The 26,270-nt window shown below is 37.7% G+C and overlaps 1 protein-coding gene across 6 annotated transcripts in view; it reads right to left on the bottom strand.

Annotated features, from left to right (window-relative positions):
* The window catches only part of LOC144441955 (transcription factor Sox-3-like), a 121,960-nt gene that overhangs the window by 9,519 nt on the left and 86,171 nt on the right, over positions 1-26,270 (bottom strand). Inside the window, exons 1-2 of one of the 6 annotated variants that reach the window (XM_078131223.1) lie at positions 21,677-22,731; positions 14,393-15,138 (exon numbers count right to left, since the gene is read on the bottom strand). The exons of 2 other annotated variants lie outside the window; for them this stretch is intronic. In XM_078131223.1, coding sequence (XP_077987349.1) covers positions 15,110-15,138; positions 21,677-22,625 — 978 coding nt within the window. In that variant the 5' untranslated portion in view covers positions 22,626-22,731 and the 3' untranslated portion in view covers positions 14,393-15,109. Of the gene's footprint in view, positions 1-11,861; positions 12,140-14,392; positions 15,139-21,676; positions 22,732-26,270 lie in introns of those variants that run through there. 3 more of the 6 variants (XR_013481596.1, XM_078131222.1, XR_013481597.1) reach the window with 3 other exon arrangements.

Genomic DNA, 26,270 nt, shown 5'->3' with positions numbered 1-26,270 from the left:
TTAATATTTTCACGGCGACTTATGATTTGAGATATCTATATGCGTTGACCTGTCAGCCTACCAAAGTCGGTAAACTCTAAAATCATTTTTCTCTTCTCTGTACATAAGTCGTTGACATGTTTCGTGATAGTCAACAGAACTACATGCCTCTCAAGTACCATGTAGTCCTTTCTAGCGTCTACCAATATTTGAGTTAGAAAAACTGGGCTGGTCAATAAAAGCGATTGAACACTCCAAAAAAGTACAAACGGCAAAAAAACACGGCACAGGTTCTCTTTAGACAAGGTAAACATCTCCACCCCATTATTGTCAGCGGAATTATTCAGAGAGAATATCGAATTTCAGAACGGAAGCTGTTTTTTTGTTTCCCGACAAAATATAAACGTGGGCCCTGCGTTTACAATTGTTTGTCCCCGGGCATATTGGGGTAGTGTTTCCCCCTTCTTGTGCAGTTTAGTGATTGCTTGTTTTTTGATGCAATAAATTAACGAAGTCAGGGGCGATTTAGAGAGCAAAATAAGTTGTAGTTTTGAAGATAGCACTTCTCGTTGCACGTTTCTCGCATCCTGTCCAGACCATGTTATAACACCTTCTGTGTTAAACTCTAACAAAACCATCCGATTGTGCAATTAACTACATCCTGAGTGTTAATAAGTGGACTTTCTTATATCACGTTAACGCCTTTGTCATTTCAAAATAGAAATACAACATCATTAAGACACAATTTAATTTTAATACTTGTATCACATATTTTTTGGGGGAAAAATGTAAATATTTTACACAAATTTTAACAGAAATATCATTTTGTATTTATTTTTCAGACTCGTGTAGTATTAAAAAAATCATGTGTACTTTAGGAAGCGTTAATTAAGGACTGTTAAATACGTGTGAAAACTATGTTGTTAGCAAACACGGGTTTTAATATAACGACCGTATTGTGTAAACATAAGAGAACCAATATGTATATGATTTGGTCGAAGTCCTATCGAACGCTTTACAGCGTCGTGATCGACGGACAGAGGTTGAAAGGGCGCAAGAAATTTTGTACTCGCTTTCTCGCTAAACAAAACGTGCTCATTTGTAAGCATCTTGTTGAATCGTAACAATTTCAAAGAAAGCATTTTGGCTGAGTAAGCACGGCATGCACCCAAGCATAGCTGCAATCATAAACCACTGCCATGATATCACCAAACCACGTATAAATATTGACCAAAAAATGACGAGAAATAAGTGACAATTTAAGGGAAAAAAATACACCCCTGTTAAAACGAAGGGTTAAGGCCCGAACCAATTATGGATAACTCCCCACGGAGACACAAGTGACGGGGTTTTTTTCAAGGTAGTACCACTAAAATAAAATCACTTCAACACATTGCCGAGTGACAGTGATACATAACGGGTACATCAATCAACAAACAAACAAACATTGTTTACCTCGTGGTGACGAGAACACACGGTAAGACGAATCCACCAAAAATCGACCAATACAGATGCCCTTCTCCTTGACACCCTAAACGTCACAACACAAAACGAAATCTGAGATGTATGGCTTAGACTTGTAAGATTGCCACTGTCATGCGACAAAGGGGAACCCAGCACTGGTACACACATCGTGTTCTGTTACATTAGATATACAGGGTTCCTTATTACGACGATATTGTTCAATATAGATCAACCCTAACGGAGTGTATTCCTTCTCGACAAATTAAACAGGGCGATACGATTTCACTGGGGAGTTAAACCAATATAGCTGACGGTATAAAACTTTAAAATGTTTTGGGGATGAGATGAGAGCTATTGATAGATAAAATGAATAACGGAGGCCTGAGAGTAGAGTGTGTTTCATATTCTACGATGACAGTGATGAGCCACAGAGACTCCTCCTCAGGCAACTGCTACCGTCTATCAAATATACTAACATCACAACTAAGATAGAAGAAAGTGTCACTTGTCGAACTCCTGATCTACGTGTACGTTGTCAAGACAGTTCTCAGCTGTAACAACACAAAAAAATTAACCTCATAGTTTTATCTTCTCTCTCTGTCTCTGTCTCTCTCCCTGTCTCTCTCCCCCCCTCTCTCTCTCTCTCTCTCTCTCTCTCTCTCTCTCTCTCTCTCTCTCTCTCTCTCTCTCTCTCTCTCTCTCTCTCTCTCTCTCTCTCTCTCTCTCTCTCTCTCTCTCTCTCTCTCTCTCTCTCTCTCGTAATCATTGCAAACGTGTATACCTTCTTCCAGCAATCTCATACTTCAGTCAAATCATACAATATTTGATAAAACTTCCGGTTCATATCATTCTGTTTAGTGCCGTATAAAATATTCACATCGAAAAAAAAATACTGTAATATGAAGACGAGAGACTAATACAAGTTGTAAAAAAAGATAACTGAATAATTTGTCCTTACTTTCTTGACCCAGTACAAGTGTAATGAATTCTATTTTTATATTTTGTATATTGCACTGGTACGAGAAACACAAGAATATGACTGTCAGCTATAAATACAAAAGTTCAAACGAGATATTTTACATTGTAGGCGTAATAATAAACTATGTTGGAATCGATTCTTCTCTATAAAGAGGAAATAAGTATCAATGACATATACTATTTTCTGAAATTTTATATCTACCCATGTATTGCTCATTAGGAAAAAGGCAACATTTGAAGAGTATGACCACTTAATTTACAACGACAGGGTGACTTTATCTATCTAGTCATCGATCAATCAATGTACTTTAACATGTACTGTATATACATATATATTAAATATATTGTATATATATATAAATATATATATATATATATATATATATATATGTGTGTGTGTGTGTGTGTGTGTGTGTGTAAATACGTTATGTATGTATGTATGTATGTATGTATGTATGTATGTATGTATGTATGTATGTATGTATGTATGTATGTATGTATGTATGTATGTGTGTGTGTGTGTATGTATGTATGTATGTATGTATGTATGTATGTATGTGTGTGTGTATGTATGTATGTATGTATGTATGTATGTATGTGTGTGTATGTATGTATGTATGTATGTATGTATGTATGTATGTATGTATGTATGTATGCATGCATGCATGCATGTATGTATGTATGTATGTATGTATGTATGTATGTATATATGTATGTATATATGTGTGTATATATGTGTGTATGTATGTATGTATGTATGTATGTATGTATGTATGTATGTATGTATGTATGTATGTATGTATGTATGTATGTGTGTGTGTGTATGTATGTATGTATGTATGTATGTATGTATGTATGTATGTATGTATGTATGTATGTATGTATGTATGTATCAACACAATCAATACATCTATATATATATGTATGTATATGTATGTGTGTATGGTATATGTGTGTGTGTGTGTGTGTGTGTGTGTGTGTGCCTGTCTGCCTGCCTGCCTATGTGTCTGTGTCATGTATATGTATGAGAGAACTTGCAGTGACATTTTCCTACGATGAAATAGGTATAAATACAATAATTCTTTAAAGGGATATGATATGTACATAAATATATGATATGACCTAAAACATACAGAGCATGTGAAATAAATCGATTGTTAACTTTTCATAGGCGTTATTCCTTGAGGAATACAAGAGTGGTATCTCCTGGAAATTAAAACAATTATTGCCTTGAACTCTATAGTTCACACAATACACAAACACATGCAGGGTCAACGCTCAAGGTACTAAAAATTGGCTGTCATCCATGGGAAAACATAAAATCACACCTTTTATAATCGTCTTGGGTCAATTAATCATCACCATTGTTAGTGGATAAAGAACAAAAGAAGAGAGAAAGGGGAAGACAACATGTTGAAAACGAGTAAAACTCAGGTTTGAATGACACAATAGGGGAATTGATGGAGTGTTGATTGTGATTATAGAGTAACAACTTAGTGAAGGGGGGTGCGTTCTATCACCAATCGATGCTGGTTTGTGTTGGGAACGTGTAATCTCCATTCTGCTTAAAACAACACTGGGCTGAATACACGACATACCCTGGCCCCTTTTTATTTGATCTTATTGTTTATTTGTGCCTTGTCAGGACTCAATATACCTTTTCAAAACTCGAATTGAAGTGGAAGTGACTCGCTACTAGTAAATAGTCCCTTTTCTGTTCGGATTTTAAGCAGTATTTAAAGAACGCCGTCTTGCCCGGATCACATACTCACTTATACTGTCTAATATCATTTTCACTGCTGATACAAATCGCTTCAGTTCGTTACTGAGTCGTTCTATACCTACCAAAACGACCCCACCAACATGTGAATAGAATTTCTATTTTTTAAAAAAAAAATTTTTGGGGGGAGGGGAATCTGTTTTGATGTGATGTGCAATATCTTTTGATATTAATATCCTTGATAAAATGAACGCATCCGACAGAAAGCAACGTATCCAAATATTGCCGCTAAAACATGACCAAAACTTCTATTTTTTAAAATGGTTTTATTTTTTTGATTCTATAAACAAGGTCAGAGTTGAATTTTGTTCGTGATTACAACTTTTACCCAAATCGTCATCGGAAACACTATTTTCAAAGATATTTTGTGAATGTATACAACTCACTGTGACACAACGTGCATATAAGGAGAGTAATACCGCAATGTCACTTCTTCCAACATCTATATTACTACTAAGCAAACAAAAAGATGATAAAAAAATACAAGAATCCACACCACAAATTCTAAAAAAAAAAAAAAAAAAAATTGGCGACACTAAAAATGTAGTGTTCAAGGCTACACAATTAATCTAAATTAGATCAAGTGCATAAGGTAAAAAATAAATGTATTTCCTCTCTCTCTTGTTAAAATTGTTACTGTTTCGATGACTTTCCTGTTGCATACGCCCATTTACTTGTACTTTAGAGGAATACATTTTGCATGAATTATTATCACAAGTAGTCCTTGCCTCTATTTTTCATTTCTCTTGTATATTCATATTTCTGCGCGTGTGAACATGTTCTCTCTTGTTTGTTCTTTCATTAAAAATGGCATTTTTAGTATGTCGTTGATTATTATAGCTCTGTGAGTATATATATAAATAAAGAAGCCATGAGGTCCCTTAGCCTTCCTATCCTTGGCGGCAACACATTTATATGTCGTGATGTTGATATTTTATATTTACCGAACTTGTTTACTGCCATTCTTTTTTTTCTTTTTTTTTTCTTTTTTATACACATTTTCGTTTTTTCCCAGAACTTTTGAACTTGATTTTGGATTGAATGATGTAAAAAAAAACTTTTCTGTCATGGATTTATATAAAATTTAGGTAAGATTTTTCGAAATTTTTTGTCTCATGTGAACTCGACGTTTGACTGAAAAAATGATGTAAATACCACTTCTATCATGGATTGTTATAAAATTTGTGGGTTACTATGACAATATTTACAAGTATTTTTTTATTTAAGTGACCTGTTTTACTTTTAATAAGTCGTGATAAAAATCCGAGCGACGTTTTTTAGACTATATGAGTAGAGAAGTTAAAACCACGTGTATTATGTGCTTGTTAGTTACATTTATATTTGGTGACGGTTGTAAAAATTAGACTTTTGCAAAAAAAAAACCCAGAACCTGACGACGACGACGACAACAACAACAACAACAACAACAACAACAACAACAACAACAACAACAACAACAAAGTTCAGCAAGTCAAAATATCATTTTCATTTCTTGCATAAAACAAATAATTATTACCAGTAAAATAGCTGCAAGACACGTGTGAAACAGTAAACACACCCATGAATATTTAAGCAAAAAAAAAAAACGTCATCCGTGTTTTCAAAATAATGCTGGTACTAAAACCCAGGTTTATCTTTTGAAATTTAGTTTAAAAATTGATACATTTTTATTTCAAAGGATGCAATATACCATCCGGTGAATTTCTAAAAAAAAAGAATTTAATGTAAATCAGTTCAATTGAATAACGTTAGATTTAAAACAATACAAATGGTAATGTCGTTACTTTTTAGCCAAAAAAAGAGTACATAACCAAAAATTACTGACGCCCTGACGACATGAGTCTATATGTCAATGCGCGAAACAAACGAACATATGTTAAGATGAGAAAACACACAACAATTGATGTATTAAATCCTCGTTTATCGATATTGTCTTAGTAACGGTGTACAGCGTGTTCTAAGAGCTCCTGTGGCTTAATATTAGTAACAGAGTAATCTACTAAACTGTCAAGTCCTCATAACCTATGAATATTGTTCGTTCTTTTTACACTGGTTGGTAACGGAGAAATGTAATATTAACAGGCGTTGGACGTGGTAGCTTCCTGTATTACGCGTTAGGGTTTAGCTACTGTGTTACGCGCTATCACATTGTGTCGATATTTTAGTTCACATACAGAGTTCAAATATGACTACTGCGTGTACGCGTGCCCTAGTGTAATAAAATGATGTTGGTTTTTCACCTACTTGTGGTGTTTGAGGGGTAAATTTGAAAAACCGTATCTTTAGCACTGTGTGATGTTGGTCGAATTCAAATAAGCTAGGCCAATAAATCATAATGAAAGAGACAGTTCGCATTTTATCATATATGTATGTTTCATTGAGGAGTTACCATTACATAGAAAACAATTAGCGAAATTATTATTAATACATGGTAAATCAACAACATTAACTTCACCCTGGGTAAAAAAAAACCTCGTAATTTTACCTCTGGGTGTACACATTCAACTACGTAACAATTCAAAAATGGTGAAAATACCGCGAATCATTTGTGTATGTACTATTATAGGTTTTATACATCGATAGGTTGTATATCGTCACAAAGCAAAGTCTGGGATTTAAGAGTTTCTCTCGGTCAAGTTTTACGAGTGATTCAAGTGCATATTCAAGACATGTTTTGAGAACACTGTCTCTTTTTGTATATATATATTTTTTTTGTTCTGTTGAAGCAATGATCTGCTTTACCCGGGTTGATGTCGACGATGACAACTACGTTCGTCTCATCATGATCAAATCTTGTCAGCTTAAGTCTCGCAAGTAATACTCTTCGCCAAGATGTGATTTTCATTTTGAGATAAGCCAAAATTTAATTCCCGGGTTTAATAATGTGATTCAAGTCTTAAGTGAATTTCCTGGACTAATACTGGAAAAGGGGATTGCGAGTTACTCAAGTTGCAACCCCCAGAAAATACTGCGTGGCTTCTACCTTGGTTTGCCGTGACCATATCATCTCGCTCGTTCACAGATAGATAAGGCAATGACACGAGTGTGGTGTAGGTATAACGAATTGGGGTAGATATTTCTCCGGCTGAACGATAGAGCGAAAGTAAAGATGAAATCATCAATATTTTGCCAGAGGTCAGGCAAGAATGGTTTAATAAGTACATCAGATAATTTTATCATTGACGTGGATACTCGAACGGAGCTATTTCCGATATTCGACGGTCTCCATCATTACAAGCTCGTGATTGGGAAACGTTTCCCCGTAAAATATTGCAATTAAGATAAACTAACTTAACAAGCTGGAAATGCTTCGCTGCCAAAAACATTCCAGAAATTACCGCTTGTAATATTCCTTCGTAATTGCGCCCTGTCGTCATTATTTCGCCAACAATTCTGTTGATTGACTGACTTCTCTCTCTATCCTTATGCCTTTCCTTTCAGGGGGGATCACCGCCCGGGTTTCCTTTCAGGGGGGAAATAACCGACCGAGTTTTCCAAATTCGTGATATCAACATGTCCTATAAATCGGTTTTCTCATTTGTAGTGATTTTGAAACCATGTACTTTTTTGTGTAACCTACATCAGAACCTTGTTCTATTGAATCTTTGTTTTACGTACTGTCTTCGACCTTGTCTTTCAATTACAGAGTTTGTTTATATACAAGCTGTGGTATGTATTACCTTGTAAGTATTGTCACTGAAACAATACTCCAAAGGCTTTTCAACAGCTATCTAAAGTTTAAACCCCAATTCTATGATTAATAAAAAAAATGTCCCCTCAAACCACATGAAGTCGCTGCACACCTTAGGTACATTTCACACCCCATTTTGCTTTTATCACACCGATATGGAAGTTATCGTTGCAATCATTCATCGATTACGCGCTTCGACAAATATTGTTATTCTTTTAGTGTGTGGAAATCTACAAGAGGCAACAACGATAGAATATTTAAAATGAAATTTTGAAAGGTTATTATGGTATTGTTTATGTATTGGAATTTCTTATCGAAGAAAGAAAGAAAGGAAAAGATAAACGAATGGTCGCAATGACACCAACGTGATCAGGGATCTGAAATTCTGATTTTTGATACGATGACTAAAATAAAGTCAACTAAACGAATCTCCTGATTTTGTTGATGAGTTGGTTACATTTTTTGTGAAATGCTTATGTTGACAACGAATATCATCATAATGATGAAATCACTGCAGCCTGTTTTTCCAATCAAGCAAGCATTAGAAACTCCTCACAAGTTATTCAAATGAATCCTTATCGAAGTAGTAAGAGGCTGTTTAAAAGAGTCCATTGGTGTTCCTTCGCCCCTAATCAATCTACAAAGATACCATGGTTTGAATGAAAGGGTGGGAACTAAAGTAGACACAAAGACAACAAAGACTCGCTTTCAGCTGATCCCAGGGTGGGAAGAAGTGACGAGGAGGCGTATGTCTTGAAAGGTGATCACGTGAATACAAACTTGTAACACTCGAGTGTACTGACAACAGACAGTGTGGCTATTGCGTCCGCGTCTTTAATTAACTGTTAGGTATCAGAAAGGAGACATCATTTGAAGCAAAAATGTCAGTTACACTTTCTCATCAATTTATAGTTAATAACTGTTTAGATGTCTAGTGTTTTTTTTTTAGTTATGACGACTTTTCACTGACAACACTTGAGGTAATGATTAAGCTGGGAGTTTCTCCTGTATGGAGCTGACACCAGAAAATTGTGATATTCTAATCTCAGACCACTACAGAGTGGCCTGAGTTGTATTACAATGTACACAGAATATACTGAGTTGCTACAAATATCTTATATACCGCGAGATTAATTTGAACGACCAAAGCTTAAGAAACTTGAATTTCAAGAAAAGCTACTTGATACATAATAGCAAGTATAGTTATACCATAGAAGTAACTATGTTAATAACTATTGGCGGTTTAACTTCTAATCGGTCTCACATAAGTGCACACACTTGTTCCTAAACTTTCGTGAATTTAGACGTATATTTTGGCCAATACTCGCTTCTTAGTGGTATTTTCTTTTAGTTAAGACCACTACAAATACACACTACTACAAAATTTAACACATCCTGACAAAAATTTGAATATTCTTCCCTGAATTTCGCGGGAATTCTTTTTTTTGGACTGCAGGTGTTAAATGCCTATTACATGCTTTTTGTTGCTGTTTGTTTTCTTCAATCTAAAGTCAATCGAGTTCGTCCACTACGAGTAACTTTTGCCTCAGCTATAAATAAGAGTGGTATAGTTTTACTGTCCCTGTTTCCGTATGTACAGTTTACGACCCTTTTTTAAATTTGTCGTCAAAAAAATAGTACCTGGCGCGTCCGCCAATTCTGCCAGTCGCTGAACTTTGTAAGTAATACTGGTTGTAACGATGACTCATACATTTGGAATGCTGATGATAGGTCTTCCTGCTTAAGCGATGCCACCGGTGTGACCCTGTGGTTACTGTTCCTACGCCCATCACTCGGTTCAGAGTTCTCAATTTCCTGTACACATTTCGAGAGTCCAAGGTGTGTGGACGAGATGTCAACTACTTTTGGTCTCTGCAGGAAACGGGTTGAAATCGTTTAGTTTTGAACAGGCTTCATAGATAACATTGTCACTCATTTTTTTTTTTTTTGCTTCTTCTTTCAAAGATGTCATGTTTTATACGTTGTCGCTAAACTGGGAACTTCTTTTCAAGTTTGTATTCAATTAATTTTCCTGGATGGGCATTATGGTATGAAGGAAAGACCCTGGATCGGTTTAGATTAATAAAGTCACGTACAAAACAAGATACTGTGCGTTCTTGTTTCCTGAACATTTCAGAAGAGACGTCTCTATAGAAACGGTATAAGACGAAACAGTGGTTCACGTCAAGAAACGTCGAATTTCTTTACACGACTCATATTGGTGTATATGATAAAATATGATGTATTCATTGGGTTCTCGGGGTCTTGTGAAAACCAACAGAGAGCTACAAAATCAGAGAGTTTTCAAATGTCATGTTGTGACGTTAAACCCGCTGTGAGTTGACCAGTGTAGTCTAATTACTATTCAGTCAGCATGCCAGACCACGCCATCATCAAAAAACCGCAGTGAATAACCCAGCACACAAGACAGGAGAAGTCACACTTTCATACCACTCACCAACAATCGCTTTCATACACATAAGCTAACATCACGGAAAACACCATGAGTCAAAAAAATCTGACCAAAATTTTATGGTTAAAAACCCCATCTCGGTAGTCATCAAAAGTTAAATGAAACGTGTCTTGGTAAAACACTCTGTCATATAACCCCAGGTCTAGTTTTGACTTCGTGTGTGCAGGTATTCGTATGGCCCTGTACGTGTGAATTGGAGCAGTTCTTATTTTCAAAAGGTCAAAATTTGCATCTAATATTTTTTTTAACTGGGTGAACAGGGAGATGTGTGAAAGATTTAACAAAAGCCGTCAAATTACCATTTGAGTTTAGAGCGATTGAGATTTGTTTTTGTCTCTGAATTTATTCTGTTGGAATAATTAAGCTTTTTATTCTGAACGCGAAAGAAAAAACATGTCTCTACCTGCAGTAGGTGTTAAAACGAAAAACAACACCTTCTGTATAATTCATGTTGTCCAAAATATACAGTGAAATTTAAAGGGACCTGACCAAACTTGTTTCAAAATACATATTTCCTGTTATAAAATTAACTCCGAAAGTGAAATTCTATGAACGACAAATGAAACAAAACAAAAAACTGGCCGTGACTTGTTCAGGAAATGTAAAAAAAAAATTGTTGACTAAAAAATTTTCAGAATAATTTACGGTGGCTTGTTTTTTTCTTTAAAATAATCAGTACAATTTATTGAACAAGTTTTATAAAAAAAAAAAAACTGTGAAATGTTCGAAAATTGTCTTTACATGTGAAAGAAGAAGTGATACGCGTAGCTGTAACAGAAGAGGTGGTTCTACGAAAGCGCGGAAACTTGAACGGCGGGGTACACACGACATGCGTTACAACGCCGGTAATACTAACTAACAGAAGTCGAATTTAGAACATTACCATTCAAACGTATTACCATGGCTTTGTAGACATTTACTAAGCACATTACATTTATAAATCAGCGCCTAATGACGGGGGAGGGCAATATAGACGAAATACATATACAGTTGAAACCCTTTCACCACAGTCTTTTCTTCCGACTCTATCGCTACCCTTTTTCAAGTAATCGAGTTTTTTGTTCGGTATGTATGCCTTCACTGTCTCCAACAAGGCTGAAACCGTAGACCATGTGTCACGCTTCAAAAAGCTCGCTGACCCACCAACAAGAAGCCGACCACACTACTTTGATTACGTATGCGGGGCTGTCAGAATTCATTTGTCTACGAGCAGACGAGCCAGCGTTTGCCAACTTATGGACAGAACAAAAAAAATGCCCATTTTCCCTTGCGATAACCAGCAGTATACATTATAATATTCATCGGTATGCACGACTATTAACAGAAAAAATAATGACACTTAACTATTTCCCACAGGGCGCATACACCCGGCAATCAATTCTTGTTGTTTTCAAAACTACCCATGATGGTCGCCATTTTGATTGCTAAGAACTTCTTGAGCAATGACTTGGAACTACCATTACACGGAATTCTTTCGACTTGGCAACAATACTTACCCGTCTCCAGTTCAAAACGACCATTTGGCCTTGAAATTCGTTCACAATCCTGAATTCAGGCGAAGGGTAGACATAAATTCGTTTCGGGCCGTCCTGAGACATTGCCAAACGCCTATCCGTTACTGTACACAGTATACAGCACTCGACGAGTTAGCATCGTTGAGTAACGCCAACGTATCGACTAATAGTGTTCTATGTGTATGCATCTTTTTAAACGTAACACTCACACAAAAAGAGAAGAAAAACCCCTTTCACTGTATGCCATGCTTTACACGGCTTTCCAATGATAGCGTACAATGACTGTCGCAAGCAAGTACAGTATTGATAACAATGTATGTGTGTACAGTTTCAATACAGAATCATTCAGCCGCAATTTCCATGAAAATGCACTATTATGGAAAATGTATTGAAACAACAATATGGACCTGTCTATTGAAATGTATCAAATCGCAGAGTTTAAACATGTCACACAAAATACTTATTTCACAGAGAAAAGACTGCCTTGTGTTCGACGCAGAAATGAAAAATGTCGTAATATAATTGGGTTGAGACATTCCATTTAGTATGCTCAGTGTTATTCACCCTCGTTGTAGTATTGTATGTTGGGGAGTTCTCCTCTCGATGTTCTGATTACAAGATTCAAAACGCAGTCGGCCTGCTTACCACCTGCCGGGGTGTCACTCTAAGCTTTACAATTTTTTTTTAAAACCATCATAACAGAGAAAATATATGAAGCCCCTACTAGCCAATTAAAACTATAATTAAGAGATCGACAGAGGAACCTTCACTGTGAATGTAGAAATTGTTATTCTATCAGGGTCAAACCTTTGTAAACTAAAGAAATAAAATTCTTTGTGATCCTGGCAACCCACGCTGTCTTAAAATAACACCAAAATATCAAAAGAACACACCAAATTTGTATGTGTTTGTTCGCCGTTGTTGATAACAGTTTTTTCTCTTATAAAAAGAATGAATGGAGAAAGTATCCTTCTCTGTGACCGAAACAAGCCGCTTTTAATGAATATTCATTACCTGGATCGATTTTTATAAATACGACTGAGTGTAATATAAATTGGTATTTTGGAGAAGAAGAAAAAATTGACAGGGATTTAGTGTGATAGCGGAGAAAAGGGCGAGGTTTCTCGCGAGATTGACATGTCAGATAATCGTACCTTTCTAAGCCTCTAATCCTACCAATTGCTGTCCAGAAAATGATTTGTTTTATTCAACCAGAGTGAGGAAAAAAAGAATGAAATAAACTGAGAAGAGATGGGATAGAAAATGCCGGTACCCTCTAGCCTTTAGCATCGTTTCCCACCCAATAGAAAGTAGAAGAAATACTGGTTGTTGGACAACTTCTCCAAAGGGTGCCATTGTGAGGGTTTTTAGAGTCTAAACTGCAGGGGATCATGTTTTCGTAGCCCACCTGGTGGGACCCGTGCTGTTAATAAGATACACATTATTCAAGTAGTGACAATACATTGACTAATAGAGAACCTCCCGTCATCATAACACCCGACAACAGTTCACATTTTCCCGCGCATTTACTAGGATTATGACCCTTCCTCAGTGTGCAGACGACACCTATTGCACAGAACATTCACGTGCCAGCTGATCACTTTTTCTTCTCTTTTTTAAAATCGTGAAAGGCGTGTCCGCGTAGCAAAAGAAAAGTGAGACACGAATGGGATTAATTTTAGGGCATACGATTTGAGACAGCCATCCTCATTATTGGAGATCAAAGAATTCAACCCCTCGTCTTGTTCTGACGATAAAGCATCGAGTTGTCGGCAATAATACCAGAACGCCAATAATGTTGTAATTTTTTATTAAAAGTCCCCCAGGGCAATTGAGATGGGTTGGTCAATTAAACGCAAAATTTTAGCAATTTGGATATACTATTCGTTTTCTGATTGTATAGCGAAGCAATTGTATGGCATACCTAGCGAAGTCTACGAGTGACGAGTGACGAGCATGCCAGTCTGCAGCAGCAACCCCCCCCCCTCCTCCCCATTCCTCCTTACTCAGATTCAAATAGGTGTCCAATTAATTAGTATCATTACGGTTTGAAGCACTTCGCGTAGTCTATATTTTTTAAAGCAAAAGTCGGAGTGATAACATTGGCCTATTTCATGTTTTCAGTCCAAGAGAATGCGGATTTTGATAATATAAAACATCATTTAAATTTTGTACAACTATCACCCCTTATTTTTTTTCCTCGTGTGTGTATATTTGGATTAAACTTTAGTATCAAGAGATCTCATTCTGAACTAAACCAAGCTCTTTAAATGTTGTTTGAACTGTTTCCTCAAAAAAGGCGCAAAAACCTACGTTTTCCATGCAAAACCTCTGTCCACTATTAACAAACAAACAAACAAACATACTGTGATACCAAATTTCCTCAAATTTCGAAAACTGGAGAACTGGTGAATGCCAATCTCAATTTTCTTTAACACTTTGACACACTTCAAAAACCACGTGACATGAATCCACAGGTAGTCATTGGCTAAGGGTCTCACACCATAAACAGAAAAAAACTTTACTCACAACTGTCAGAAATGTACAAGTCAGGAAATCATATTATTTAGTAAAAATAGTCTCGGCCTGCCGTCTACAAATAACTAAGTCTAAACGTTAGAAATTTCTAATATGAAATTGGTCATGTTCCGTTGTTGTCTTGTAGACAGGCCTCGTCTAAAAAAATTGAAAATCCTCAGAAAAGAAAAATGTCTCGCTCTCTACACAAGTCTTTTTTTAAAAGACCAATTGTTTTGTTGTTTTCTTAAAAAGAATCCCCACAAATTGGGAAATATTTTATAGCATTTTTTTCGTTACCAAAATATCAAAGACTGCATTTATTGAGTGAATATTTGTTTGCTTTCAAGTTAAAATTGTGAAAAACTCCATCTATTTTATAGGCACTAGTTACCCTGAATTGCAATGTTACAAAAGAAAAAAAATTGTCTTTTAAGTTGCAAATGAACCTGTGTGGCTCTGCAAAGTTTTGACAAATTCAAAAAACTGTCATTATTGTGGTAGCTTTTCTATCTACGCTACAAGTGTGAACAGTTTGTGTATCTGTATATTGTGCATCGGTTCAAGTTCAAGTTCGATATTTTTAGTCCTTTTTTTTCTCTTTTTAAACTTCAAGCTACCCTGTGACCTTTCGTGACCTTTTTCAGTAAAACGGGCTGTATGCGGACAGGCTTCAGCTTCAGACATACCCCTTCTCTGTACTCGCTTCATTTTTAGTTCATTGCTGTGCTCAGATGCATGCCTGCAGAAAACGACACAAATTTTCATGAATATTAGATTTTTTTGAAATATTGAAAAGAAGACACTTCCAAATTAATTCAGGAACTGTTCCACACAGGGATGTGTTCTTGAAAATTGCACCCGGTGGCCACCATTTGGAATGACGAAACTTAAGTGAAATATTCATAAGCTTATAAAGGTGGCCCAAAAGAGCCGGCCATGGGCTTAAGAGAAGTTATACAGTGGTCGTATAAAACATTATGTCAAGCCATTATATATGGCGGTCTTTCTGATCACCCCTGTCACTTCCCTTGCACCAAGGATAAACATGATTTTGCGAGATCAAATACTCGTGTTAACAGGTGGTCAATTATAGACGGTTGTAGTTTGAAACGTTCAGAAGTTAAAATAACAGGAATTTTTAGATGTGAGAATTTGGAAACGGAAAGTGTTTTTATTTTTGGCGTTTTGTTAGTGGCATAGGTGAATTATAAAGCGAGCACAAAGATGGAGTGATGATCATAGTACTGAGCAAGGGAATGAATGACGTGTTAGTCGGAGTAAGAGGTCGACACTTAAAACGAACGCTAGTATTTACAGCAAAGCAAGCGAAGATGTTAGCACATGGCCTTAAATAACTAGTCACTTAAAGAGGTTGGCCAATTACGATGGATACAGTATTTGCGTTTGTTCTAATGAACAGAGTTAATACACAGAGAAGCAGCACACAATGACAGTACAAAGGTAGCAGGACATGGTTCCATTCACGATCGACTTTATACACCTTATTCACTGCGTGTTTACCGCGTATTCACCCTAATTCAACGACTCTTTCGAACACTACTACCGCTTTTACACAGCAAATTGACATAATCATTTTGATATCGAAACAGGATCGTTGAGAAATCCCCTCGTGCATAACTTCTTTAACTTAGATTTTAAAGTCGTGTCTGTCTGACGACACATTACGTTGTGTCAGAGTCTACTTAATAAAATTTCGTACACAGTCGGAATGTACATAATAAAATTTATATTGAAATTCCTTTAGTCGCAGGTAGACTGTAAGTCTGCTGAAATCTTCGCACGTATTTCCTTATTTTTGGACCAGCGGCCAATGTTTTGGGAAAATAAACGCAACACAATTGGTTGGTTGATGCGTTTTGTATTTTCTCAGCGAGGTAGAGAAAGTACGTTGATGACAAGTCTTCAAATGTTATGCAAATTGGTGCTTCACTTACAAGAGGGGTTATAAATAGATATAGGTGGACAGAGTGGCATGGCAATATTTAAGATTTTGAAGTTGTTAGTAGCGCGTTCAGTTACTAAGGAATCAGCATTACTTGCATGAGTAATGGTGTATTATTTTTTAATTTTGCCCCTTTCGGTGTGGCAGTCTACAAAGACTCCCGCCATGGATTCGGGGTCACTGGTGTCGATCACCTTCGACTCGAATGGATTTCACTCGACTTAAGCCAATCCAAACCAAAATTGGTCAAGTTTTTACTCCCGTTTGGTTGCCCTGAACGAGAGAATTTCACAAACTAACATCATGTATGCTACCTGGGTTAGTTATCCACACTATCCACACTAACATCATGCATTTAGAAAGGTGAGGAAAGAGAGAAACAGAAAGTGACAAAGTTGTGAACGACACCTCAGAAAAACGCGGGATTTTTTTCCCGCCACTCACTCATCAGTGTAAATTTCAGGGAGCCCCTGCTACCTGCACTATAACGAGTATTCGACACTAGGAGAGTCAAGTTGTCTGTCTTCATTTAGTTTATGATACCTAGCCTGTCATTTAATCTACAGCCATCTGCACGTATCTGTTGCTAGCTCCACAGTTTGTTAGCTATCCCTAAAAACCCCTGCCTCATATTTCACGCTTTCAACTAATGGCAAACCTAGATCACGGAACGCGATTTAAAAACTCCAACATGAGGCCAATTTTTTACCTGCATGTTTTGGTTAGTACCGTGAGAAACAGTCCTTTTCATATTCATTAGAACTACTAATAGCTGGCATCGCAGCGGTCGGTAGTAATTTCGAACTCTGCAAAACTGAACGGCTTACCGTTTACTAACAAAGCCGATCACGTCACGAAAGAAAGACAACAAGCGGACAATTGGCATTGCCACTCTCTCGCTTCTATCTGTATGCTAATTAGTCGGAGTGAAATCGTGCCGAATATATACACGCTTAATGTGATTTGAATCTAAACCTATAGACCAACATATGCTTTCATTTCCATAACTTAAGCACTTATCAAATAAAATAATTTACCAGGAATATTTTACACGGGGTTCGGTTTTTATACATTCTTACACTACATTTAATTTCCACCATAACATCACCACTTTACCTAGTTAGATCTACTCTTCAATTTACTATGGATCTACATACATTATAAACCCTAACATCTTCCTTAACCATATTACATAATTATTTAAATAAAAAAAATATCAAAAAACATTCATTATTAGAGTAGCATAGAACTACTGTGATTTTCAGCTCAGTGTTGTCTTTCTGATAGCCACAACAAAAACATGTGTTAAACACTGATTTCAACAACAATAATTATACTAACTACTTTTGTATTACAAGTAAAATTACTCGCCTAATTATTTAATTCTTATCAAAAAATGGACGCGTATAAAAAATGAGAAAAACAGAGAGCAATAACTCACTCGAGTACGACTGATATATAAATTGTACCAGTACTTTTGATGTTAGCATGCTATCATGCCCCGTCTATCTGTTATATATCCACGCTTCAACTGTCGTCCGTCACTATAGATTTTCAACGAGTACAGCTTATAGGCAATAAAATATCAAGTCATGGCACTAAGGGGAATAAAAATTTCCCCCAAATCAATAATAACGAGCTAAACTTGGCCCTAAAGAATTAGTAAAAGTGCATTTTAATGGAAAGGCTTATGGTTGGGTTTAACTTTATTTACACGCGCGAAATCAAAAACTGCCTCCGGCCTAAACGAGTCGCCTTAATATTTTTCTGCTCATTTGGTAGCGTGGTGAAATCTCATGTTGAAAATGTGGCGAAGTGATGATGGTTAGAAGTCGTCAATTTTAAAACTGTCGTCAAAAAGTAAAAGTGATCATGGCTATGTTTGGTTGAATGGCTCGATGCGAGAACAGATACATGCTATTAATGGTAGTGAGAATCAATACCCTATGACACGGACCACGAGGCTTCCTTAATTTCCTCCACTCGTTAATCACAGAATTGCCGCAAAATGTCAGATATATTCATCGTTGAAGCTACACTTCATTCGAGTTTTATTTTTTCTTACCACAACTATCAAATTGTTTTCAGATTTTCATTAGAAACTTCTAATGTGATTCTAACGTATAGAAGACTGCGACCACATGTGTAACGTTGCTACCACAAATGTATAGTTATGTTGTTTGGTCTAAAAAACCGAGTACACAATAAGAAAGCCCATTGTCTACATTCGGTGGTAATATGGTGGGTTTTTGAACAGAAATATTCAACCGTGACTGGATAAATGATTCCCTTCAATCAGCGCGTTTGATAAACCTGAACACGACCCCGTCAACTGGCTTTATAACCGCTCCATGCTCAAACGCGTACAGGCGGGCACCATTGCCATTCTTTTCCCGATTAATATGATGATCGAAAGTGGAAACATTGTTAGCCGTTCTAACGAAGTTAAATCGCATCTACTGCGATGCGAACAATAACTAAGACAATCTAACATTCGATTAAGCAGCAAACAAGCTAAACACGAAGGTCATTGTGACCGGGAGTTCATGTCTATAATGTTTTGTTTTTGAAATACTTTATATTAATCGCCCGCAATTCGTAGTATGAAATCCATACGGGTAGGTGACCTTTGGCGTCACGCTAAAATCTACTACGATGGTTGCTACAAAATGATGGTTCGTTCATTCAGCCGACAATCAATGAATAAAAACATTCAGTTAGCTACTCATTTGCATGTAAAAGTTGTAGTTCTGACACTCACGAGAGGAAGACGATAGACCAGTTTTCAACATCATCAATAATTTTGATGGAAATCATTTGGTATTTCTTAATGGCAATACAAAACAAAATACACATATAACTGAATTGGCTTGATGAGTTTAAGTAGAATACCAATTGTAAACAACGAGTGAATAAGTCGGAATATCTAGTGTGATTGCACTTTGGTGTATGTTATAGGGTCATTTTAAACCAGGTATATGATTTTAAGTTGAAACTGCTACCTTTATCCGAAAGGGGCTAATTTTCACACACAGAGCATATGTTGTTTAAATATTGAATAGCAGACTACATTTGGCAGCAATAAATTCGAACATGTAAATATGGTGCGGTAATTGCATGCATTCGTACTCTCAGTGCGACACGTTGACAAATGCAAGCGGTATGGTTTCTGTGCCAACGTCAACAGGTTGGCGTACGGTCGCCTCACAAACTTTATCCACATTCTCGCGTCCATATTGTTTTTTAACATTGTTGTTGTTATGGGCCAGGTGGAAATTCAGTACCTGACATAAAAATGTACAAATATGGCGGCCGTGGCACGATATAAACGGTTACGAGTTTCACAGGGCGAGTTTTTTTTTCAAAAAGGCCCTACAGCGTTGTGTTGCATACATAATTACAAGACGCGAAAGGTGGACATTTTGGCAGACTACCAAACCCAAATGTTGTCGTCTGACTCATGACAATTTTCGAGTGCTAAGTGTCATCCGTGGAGAAATGATAAACCTAACAACTAGAACCATAACAACGTCCCTTACACCTAAAATTACAAGTACGTGATACCGCTGTACACATTAACTATCGTAAACATCGCTTTTAAAGAGGAAACGTCATCTCAAACCGGATGGCCAGAACTTTTTAAAACGCCATGTTTGAACACCCCGAGTAACAACTAAACCTCAAAATAAATGCACGGTAGGTCCCAATTCACTGAACTGTCCCACTACCAACTTGAGACGGCCTTATCTTAATTGGAATTTGAACAATAGTCTATGTTTGTTGTGGATTTTAGATAGTAGTGTGTTCTTCTATCAAACTCTAGAATTCCCTCTATTTATCATGTAAAAATTCCACACCTAACTCAAAGCCCATCACAGGCCATGGGATACAGGCTATTTGGGGAATGTCTCAAGTCGAGAAAGTGAATGAAACTGGGGAGGGGCTTCCCAATAAGTGACACTACCCTAGCCAATTGGACGAGCTACGAACACGTCAGACTCGTGTTTGATTGACATATGCTGAACCACTACCCTTTGTGACAATGTGGAGGCTAACCCTAAACTCCATGTATACAACTCGAGAGGGAAAGTATATGCACACCAACACAGAATTCGCGGTCTTACAACAATCTTCATTCTATTTCTATAGAAAAGTCTACAATATTAATCTATTGAAGCTAAACAATGTTGTCTATGGCTTCCTACCAGATACCTTGAACTACTTCCTATTAGTATTATCTGTCACCGACGAACGAAGAAACACACAGGTTGATAAATGTTTACGTCTTTTTTTCAACACTCTTCTCGCAAGAAGTTGGCAAAATGTTGGCTACAAGTTGGTCAAATTTGCACGTGCCACCACTGTCAACCTGATTACGATCTAAGTGAGAAGAAAACATTCGCAACCGGTGTGTAAATAATATGGACAACAAACGTAATACTTTGAAATCGTTTAATTTATTAGGTCACTTTTCCAAAACGAAACGCCTCAAGAACAAGTTAGAATCGTGTGCATATTATATACAAATCTCGGCTAAAAGAACGAGCCAAAAAAAATATGTCTGGACTGTGGACAAAAAAGAATTGACAATGAGGATACAAACTTTAGGGTTCGGATAGACACATATCAACTCATAGGAAAATAAACCATGCTATTTTTTCCACGTCTGAGAACAGAAACAGGGTGGTCACATTAAAAAGTAGGAAAGTGTGTTTTTTTCTCTATAAATTAATAGTTCGACGAACTGCTTGTGCAGTGAAATGGTCTACACGAGGAGGGAAAAGTACGAAAAACTGTTTCTGCGCGGGCTACCTCTAAACTGTTTGTGGTCCGCGCCACGTTTTTAAATAAAACTGCGTAGGAAACAAGATAAACTGAAAAAACTAATCTTTCTCTAAATTATGCTTACATTAAATAATAAAAAAATACTCAAAAACTTTTTACAATAACGACGTGTAGTTGGGTACGCTAGAATTGAAAATCTGGTTTCTTTTAACAAAAAAAAAACGTTACCTTGTCCTGGCTTCGGCTAGCCTAAACTAAGTTACTGAGCTAATAAGATTTACGAGTTTTAACATAACCATTTTTTGCGTGTTTTCATGATTTAGTTCGTTTAAAACGACATATTTATCAATCAGCTAGTATTTATAGTAAACCCCAGTGGTTGAGTACAAAGGTGGAATCTATGATACGCTTGTGTCAATATACTTGCAGCTAGCAGAGGCTCCCATACAAAAATTGTCTGTGAAAAGGTGCGATTTTTGATATAAATAGGATTATACACTGTACTACATATGCGAAAGGGGGACCGTACCGTTAACCCCGACTCCTGTTGATGGATTCTGGGATGAATAATGTTCTTGTGCCGCCATGGCTGAACTGTGTTGCTGGTTCCGTGAATTGGGATCGTTCGCGTCACCGGGTAGGTACATAGATATCATTTCACGCAAATCGCCTGGACAACTCCTGCCGCCCCTGACCGCCGCCGCTTGTGCCGCACTGACCATCGCTGGTTCCGACTTTGGTACACCAGCTGTAGCTGCCGAAGGGTGCATTTGGCTGGTCTGTTGTGATGTATAAGGCGCTGTCATAGTGTAACTTGAAGAAGGGTTGACGTATGAGCCAGCGGTACACATAGGTGTATAGATTTGGCCCGACATGTCATACCGCGGATGAAGTCCGCCATTAGCCTGCGCCATTTGTGAAGGTGGGCCGCCAAGACCATGGTGTTGATATGTATGTGCCGAGAGTTGTTCAGGTTGCATCATTGGGTAGCCACCGTTCATATAGCCATTTAGAGGATACTGCATACTTTCTGCCACTGAACGTTGAACGGGAGCCCCTGGTCCACCAGTTATCATACCGGGCAAAGCATACTTGTCCTTCTTCATAAGTGTCTTGGTCTTGCGTCTTGGTCTGTATTTGTAATCGGGGTGTTCTTTCATATGGACAGCCCGTAGTCGCTTCGCCTCGTCGATAAATGGTCGTTTCTCAGCCTCTGACAACAACTTCCACTCAGCTCCAAGTCGTTTACTTATCTCAGAATTATGCATTTTGGGGTTCTCCTGTGCCATCTTCCGTCGTTGACCACGAGACCACACCATGAAGGCATTCATCGGACGTTTCACTCTGTTATCAGGCATAACTTGTTTCTGACCTGACGTCGTTGATGTTGGTGTTGGTGGAGTGACTGCACTACACGTATTAACTGGAGCTTGGCCGGTCATCATTGCGGCCTGTTTTAGGTCCGTTTGCTCCATCATTTTGTATATTTGGCTGCTACCACGTAATAAATGGTGTTGTAAGAGGTAGAACGGCAGATAATCTGTGTTGTAGGAGAGCGAACAAGTCAGCGTGTTGTCCGTGAGAAACACTCGTTATTTTTGGACCAGTTTGCCTATCACGTCCATGTGTTATTGATTGGCAGAAGGCAGGGTGCAGCCAATCAGCGTCGAGTATCTTGACATGCTTGATAGATTGTTATTTAGTTGTGTTAGGTAAATGACAGGTGACGTAGCAAGGTGACAATTGGTGGAATTACTATGAAAAGTGGGCTGTCTGAGGCGTTGCTATCGTACAAGTTATTGTTCTGGCAGCAAATCAAATTAGATGCTGAGCCGTCAATTGCGTCAATCACTCGATAATCACCCCAATGAAGGAAGCGAACTGTCATTTCGGTTGTGATTAAAATTAGTTGCAGCTGCAGGTGTTTACACGACGAGAGGCTTGACTGACATACAGCCCACGTGCCAATCATTGACGTTAATGAAAAATAGCTGATTCCGCTATTGTGAACAACCGTAGCCGGGGAGATGCTTCATGCAATTAAATGTACTTCGAACTGTCATGTCGTCTGCAGCGGAAAAAAAAGAAGAAAAAAATGCCTGCCAAACAGATTTACTGCGAGTTTGAGCAATTCGTGCAGGGCCACCCTACCTTTCAGTTTAAAAATAACACAGAAAAAGAAAGATCGCTACAAGTTTGCAACGTTTATCGCAGTAATAACCACCAGTTTTTGCAACTTTGTTATTGTAGGGGCGGTCAAAAATTTACCGTCAAATCTTCGCGGGGAAAGTTGTAGCAGTACACTAGTGGTAAATAAAGCGAGCAGTGAAATATGAGCGGCCGAATGTAGCTACTAGCTCCACCCATACAATAATTAACATCTATCACATATCGAAGTTTTCAACACCTCGAATAAACCTCTTCTCTTCAAATGAATGAATGAACCACACCACGCAATGGTTTGCAAGAAATTTCCCCTCTAGAACTTATTTGAAAAGCTCGTTAGATAACCAAAGGCCAGTTAGCCTGTCTGAAAACATTTTGCAGGGGTATACTATTATATTCTTTTATTTACACACGAAGTTAATGTTTTTATGCGGTGCATACAAAGACACGGCAAATAAAATTCTAATAAAATTTACATTATGTGAGTGAAAGTGTCCGTTTCTGCATTGTTCGGTAGCTATCGGGCGACCATCTCTGTCACACAATACCACTGTCGTTTTATCAATACGAAAATTTGCAAACATATAATGGCTACACAGAATTGAGGAGAGGTTCATTGTTTTAGACTGTCGTTCACGTTACACGGAAGTCAATTGAGGCTATGTGTTATTGTGGATAATACCACGCCATAATAAAACTCTTGTAGTATAACATACACTCCATTCTTTCACAGACAACAGAACAGTATTTCAGCGGGACACGGCAGACGAAACAGTCTGGGTATAGCCGTTCTCGTTAGCCGTTCGTCATTCTAATTTTAAGTCGTGTTCTCTCGATCTTTTCCACTTAAGACGTGCACGCTGTTTATTTTTTATTGATCTGCAAGACCACATACGAAAAAAATCCCACACATCTGAGTACCAAGTCAGGTAAGGAAAGCACAACACTTGTATATAACTTCTTCTTTTTTTAAAGCTTCAAGTCGTTCATTTTTTCAGTAAATTTATTTTTTACAACTTCGGTAAGTGTGAGCATAAGCATTTCACTTCTGACACCTGTAAACGTGTTTTTCGTCGTTGTCGCGCCACTTGCCACATGTTGTCCTGTTGTCAAAAACAAAACAAAAAAGATTGCGAAGTGTTTCTTCACACGTTTTTTAAATTCGATTTTCTCGCATACCTAGCTAGAAAGTTGTTAATGGCTCTACCAATTTGGGGTTACGATTTTTACATTCACGATAATGAAGCTTTGTAAACACACAGGATGATACACACATAACAAAATTGAAGTCCTTTTTACCCTCGCTAATTAGATTTCGAATACCAAGCGCTAATACCTGTATCCATATTCATAAGGGGATATTGACGCTAAAGCCTCTCCAAGTTTCAAACCGAAGTTTCTGTGTAAGAATGTTAATCGGAATACTAGCAGTAGATTTGAGATATGTTAAGTTTTCTTTTTTGATAATTCAAGTTGCAGGCCTACATAACTTGAGAGGGGAAGTGTCCAATGTTTACATATATCGCCATCGTATCTCGACCTTTTGCAAGGATTCGACCCCACTTTCGATGGGCGATTACCGTGGCTTGTGTTTTGGTTGCGACTTTGTGTAGTTCGTAATGCCCTAATGAATATTAATTCTTCTTTTCACAGCTTTCATTGAGGTTGGACTAAAATAAATATTCGTCTTTGTGGGAGCTGTGTGAGTAGAAGATTTACTGTGAACGGGGACGTCTTTTAGTAGTGGCGTATATTTTCTTCGTCACTTTGGGGGTAGTAAAGTGAAAATGATCCGTCTATTACACCGGCGGAGCACAGTATTAGGTGCGTTGGGATATAGCAATAGGGGTCGTCGTGTCACCGATGCTTCCGTTGTGAAATGACATGCATTAGGGGATCCGTTCTCAAGTTGTGTCTTAAAAATCGTGGAAAATATAACTTCAAGTGGTAAAAGTCATTAAATTTCTGTTAATTAAGTGAGCGTGTTGGCAACGTGAGATGCGTCTACCCCCTACCGAGGGGTAGAACAATATGCCGGTAGAAACAGGTAGTAGACTGTGTTGAAAGAACAGAACTAGAAAACTACCTTGGTCTTAATTAGCTGCCAAATATGGCAACGCTCGGCTCCTCCTCCGTCATAAGCACAGTAAATACCTATTTATTGGCAAGAGAACCTCATCTGCAATTCATATCGAGAAAATACAAATGTAGAGAAAATCCCTTAGACGTGGCGGGAAATTACGTTAGCGCTATCATTTCTATGTGTGAGGAAATCACGGAGAAAATTAATAATGACTTGTTTTAAGTGCACATCGTTCCCCAGTGGGTCTAGTCACCGATACTGACAGTTTTATCAACACGCAAACCCCACACCGAACCAAGTTACATCGATCGAATTTGAAAGCTGAGAAAAAAGGGGGAATGAAGTCTGTAGATAGCCAGGGCCTATAGATATATACTCTGAAAAGTGAGAAAGCGTGTTGCAATGACTTCACCACCGAAGGATTAACTGCAGACCATTAAAGAATCGCCTACAAGTTGAATGCGCGTCTGATTGTTAATGACTGACTGACTGACAGGCGGACTGTGTGTGTGCAATGGATCTGGTTGCGGCACGCAACGGTTAGGGCTTCCGTGGCGCGCATTCGAATTCAGGGCAATGTATGTACTTGAAAGTACCCAAGTAAAGTCCTAGTTACTAACCAAGGTCTCCGATAGGAACAGGATGAACTTAGATGAAATCACGCAGGAAAAAGTATTGCCACAAGCATTCGAAGTCACGCTAAAGAATACGGTCCTCCCATTGTCATTCGGACGGACCCCAATCTGTACGATTTGAAAAGACGTTTTGAAAGCTAGGCTTTTCGATTGACTGGTTTACTATAGTTGGCTTCGATGAACAGTGCTCTAGCCGGAAAGTAGAACAAAAACTCCGTTATGAACGGGTCAGCCCGTAA

This window comes from Glandiceps talaboti, chromosome 11 (genome assembly GCF_964340395.1).
Source record: "Glandiceps talaboti chromosome 11, keGlaTala1.1, whole genome shotgun sequence".
Lineage (NCBI taxonomy): Eukaryota > Metazoa > Hemichordata > Enteropneusta > Spengelidae > Glandiceps > Glandiceps talaboti.
This window is presented reverse-complemented; position numbering and strand designations above follow the sequence as displayed.